General features: G+C 41.7%; 1 protein-coding gene across 2 annotated transcripts in view; it reads left to right on the top strand.

Annotated features, from left to right (window-relative positions):
* The window catches only part of TMEM19 (transmembrane protein 19), a 13,572-nt gene continuing 9,574 nt past the window's right edge, over nt 1–3,998 (top strand). Inside the window, exons 1-3 of one of the 2 annotated variants that reach the window (XM_019543208.1) lie at nt 1–20; nt 125–275; nt 2,617–2,730. In XM_019543208.1, coding sequence (XP_019398753.1) covers nt 146–275; nt 2,617–2,730 — 244 coding nt within the window. In that variant the 5' untranslated portion in view covers nt 1–20; nt 125–145. The other variant, XM_019543206.1, reaches the window with a different exon arrangement.

Raw genomic sequence — 3,998 nt, 5'->3', positions numbered from 1 at the left:
GTGGGCCCGGCGGAGCCATGGTGCGTGCGGGACCGGCGGCTGGGGCTGGGGGATTGGGCCGCTGGCTCGGCACTTGCAGCGGGGCCGCGACCCTAGGCCTGACTCGTGCGCTTTGCCCTAGCAGACGATCGCCGCGTGAGCGCCCATGACCTACCAGCGGGACGACTTCCTGAAGGACTACATCAGGATGATGACCAACATGGTCATCCTGAGCCTGCTCATCTGCATCTCCCTGGCTTTCTGGATCATCTCCATCACGGCCAGCACCTACTACGGTGAGGGCTGGCCCGCAGCGCCCCCAGCATCCCCTTCCCCCCTCCCTCACCCCCTGCCCCGGAGCCCGAGGCATGGAAATTATGGGATCCCTGAGGAGTAGGGCTACCATCACAGGGGACAGTCCGGTTGTCCTCTGGCCTCTCTTGATACAAAACCTTTACGTCTTCTGTTTTTCTCTTTAAGAGAAAAACGGGTTCTCTTTCAAGAGAAAATTAGAGGGTGCAAAGGCGTCGGGTTTTGTACCAATAGAAGATAGAAAACCGGAATGTCCTCTACGATGGCCGCCCTGCCTCGAGTCACTTCATCCAACCCCTGCCCGAGGCAGGCAGCAGCTGTGTCCCATGGGGGGACTGAACCTGCGCCTAGGCCGAGTGGGCAGCCCTTGCCCCAGGTTAGCAGACCCCCCCTGCATAGGGGTGCCACTCAGTAACTGCCTGTATTGCAGTGTGCTTTAGTATTTCCAAAAGGAAGTACTAAATAAAGCATGGTGCTGTAGCATCATTGCTGTATGGCAGTGTGTAGACATGGCCACTGAGTGAGAAAATAGGCCCTATTGGCTGGCTTAACAACAAGGTAATGTAGCTGTAACAAGGTAATAGATAATATTAACTACATTTTTGTCTATTAAAAAAAAAAGAAGGAAAAGAGTCAAGTCCAATCAATACCACAAAAGTAAAATGTTTAATGAAGAAGACTGCTGAAGAAATCAAGAGGTTTTAAACCTCTGCGTATAAGTATAAGGAGTCATTGGGAAAAACTATGGACTGTATCTTTGACACGCTCACCCTGCTGTAAAATGAGAAACAATTAGCATTGTTCAATCTAGGAATAGCAAGTCCTAGAGATGAATGAATTGGCACAAAGACAGAAGGACCCAATGAGTTCGCTAAGATGACATCAGCTGTCACTGCAGTTAAACAGTTTAATCAATATTATTGATACAGTAAAAAAGTGGATATGCTAGTAGTGCAGAAACCACAAAAAGATGAGCTGTTATGTGGCTGCTAAAGGCTGATCTCATTTTTTAGTATAAACACACAAATACTTTCAGAATAGTGATACATAGTGATACATAGTGATAGTGATCAAACTGTATGTAAAAGTCAATCTGGTGAGAACATTAGATATTATACGGGTAATTCAGAATATGTGGACTAATAAACAGGTTTTGCTATTAGACACTAAAAAGTCCTTCAATAAAATAGTATGATCTTTCCTAAAACCTTTGCTGTTGACGGGGGGTTTTGGAGGCAATATGGAATTTCTAATAAATTATTTAATTATTGTTCTTCTGCCATACGAAAAATGGTAATGTGGTACATAGTAGAAAGTGCCATCTACACAGGACCCTGAAAAGATTCTGGAAAGGTTGTCTTCTTTCCCCTTTAATATTTCTTCTCTATTGGATCTTAGCATAAAAAATGCATTAAACAGCATAACTGTTAAAACTTGTTCATATAGTTACTACGAAACCTGTTAAGAAAAAAGATCTCTCTGCATTATGTATTTATTCAAATGTAGTCCTGCCAGCTCTTCACATAAAACCGGTGATTCTCAACTAGGGGGTTGCCAGATCCTTTGAAGAGTGCCCTGAAGTATAAGGAAATGAGCAGATAAACAAAGCAGATAAGCACAGGCTCTGGCTTGTCCCCGCTTGGATGATCTCCCAATCCCACTGCCTGACCCTTCTGCAAGGAGGTCATTGCTGTAATATACAATCTAGCTTTTCAAATTGGATGTCACTCAATTCACAAAAGTTATGAAGGGGTGTGTTGGGTCCAATGAGAGGTGCCTTGATTCCAATGAGGGGTGCCTCAGTCCAAAAAAAGTTGACAATCACTGGCATAAAAGAAATAATACTTTTATTGTCTAAATTGATGTTTTAGAGTTAGGAAAGAAAGAGACCTTAACATACATCAGTGTGGTATGTATTAACTGTAAAACTGCACTTGTCCATTTAACCAAAATTAAATGACAGGCTCTAATGTATCTTATGTTTTGGATTTTACATTTCACTGCTTATAATTTCCTTTCAATTACTGCATAATCCTGTCTGTTTTTTCTATCAGTTTCTATCATTTCTAGTAAGTAAAGTTTTTATTAATGGCATACTTTATCTTTGCATTAATTTATGTGAGTGTTAAAGAAAATACCTAAGGTGCTTCGTTTTTAGTTTTATGCCTTGTTATTTTTCTTCTGAATTGTAAAGGAGGTGAGGGAAGTTTCATCTATGTTACACTTAGAATTTACATGCATACTGGCATATAAACGCTTGTCTGGCATCTGTCTTATAAATCATTTTCATAAGGCCAATTTTAACTACTTTATTTAACTTCTCAGGTACTTTACGGCCCATTTCTCCCTGGCGCTGGCTTTTTTCAATTGTGTTTCCACTACTGATTTCTTCACAAGGTTATAAAAAAAAGAGTCTTGATCACAGTGGAGCTCTGGGAGGTATGTTTCTTTTGGGAGTATTAAGTGACATGTTTATGGTACAAACCATTGTATTTGTTTTAATTTTTGTCTGGCTATGTGCTTTTAAGACTTTTGTACTCAGTTCTGAACTAAGGGAAATGTGTACAAGCCTGCAGTACCTGGCATGGCTTCATGTCTGTTTAATGTTGCCTCCCACTTCCACCTCCAATCTGAACAACTGTGCTCATGGTACAGCAATTGTGTATTTTAATGTTGCTGTTAAAACTTACTTCATTCTGATATTGTTTATACTTAAGTATAGTATATGCAAGTTCTGTTCACAGGTGTAAAATCTGCCACAATGTTGTCCATGAAACCCAAGGTAGTATATATGATTGGGCTTTTGAGTCTGTGGAATCCTTTTGTGGGGCTTGGTGGTTGTAGTCTTTTTTTCACCCATCCAGAGACATCAGAATGAAATAAGGCTGCTGGAAAGAAATTCTTTCAAGTTGAGACATGTAGTCAGTCCACCCTTGTTGGACCTTCAGTTTTTCTGGTAGAAAACCAAATATCTTCTTGGTTTCCTTTGTTTCAGGACGGGCAGCCCTCCCTCCTTTCTTACTTCCCTAAAATACCATATTTTTCCTCATGCCATGTGCCCTCCCCCCAATAAGGTGCATATTTTTTTGGAAGGCAAGATGTAGAAAACAAGATTTTTCTAGTCATGACCTAGAGCTGACTTTTTTTCATGGAGAGGTTGTACTTGAAAATGGTTGTTGCTTCTGAACTCTGCTCCAGATGCTTGTTGACTGTTAGCTGAGAGAGAAGAAACAGCCATATTGCAGCACAGCCTCTCCATCCTTCTGCTGTCCCAGTGAAGAAAATCAGCTTTCCCACTGAAGACATTTGGGCAACTAATTTTTTGTGGGGGAAAGGTGTGTGTACTTTGGGAGTAAATATGGTAATAAATCAGTTCTCCTTTTAATATTTAAGCAGATGACTTGTTCACAATTTCATTTCTTGACCAGATGAGAAAACAGCAAAATACTTTCAAATATTGTTTATCAAAATTTTATGCAAGATTTAGGGGTGAGGTTCTTACATTTGCATGGGGCAGAGGTCAAAAATGATGACTGATGGGACATTGGGAAGGGAGGGAGAAGTAGGACCCTCAGTTTCTCTATACCAGGTGTTTTCAAACTTTTAAAATAAGTGTACCCCCAGTGACTGGACATGGAGCAGGGGGAGAGGGGTGGCGCGCGGCTGGACACGGAGCAGGGCTTGGGGGTGGGAAGGGTGGTCCTCAG

This window comes from Crocodylus porosus, unplaced genomic scaffold (genome assembly GCF_001723895.1).
Source record: "Crocodylus porosus isolate Cpor-Errol unplaced genomic scaffold, CroPor_comp1, whole genome shotgun sequence".
NCBI lineage: Eukaryota > Metazoa > Chordata > Crocodylia > Crocodylidae > Crocodylus > Crocodylus porosus.
Note: the sequence above shows the minus strand (reverse complement) of the source record. Positions and strands in the feature narration are given on the sequence as shown.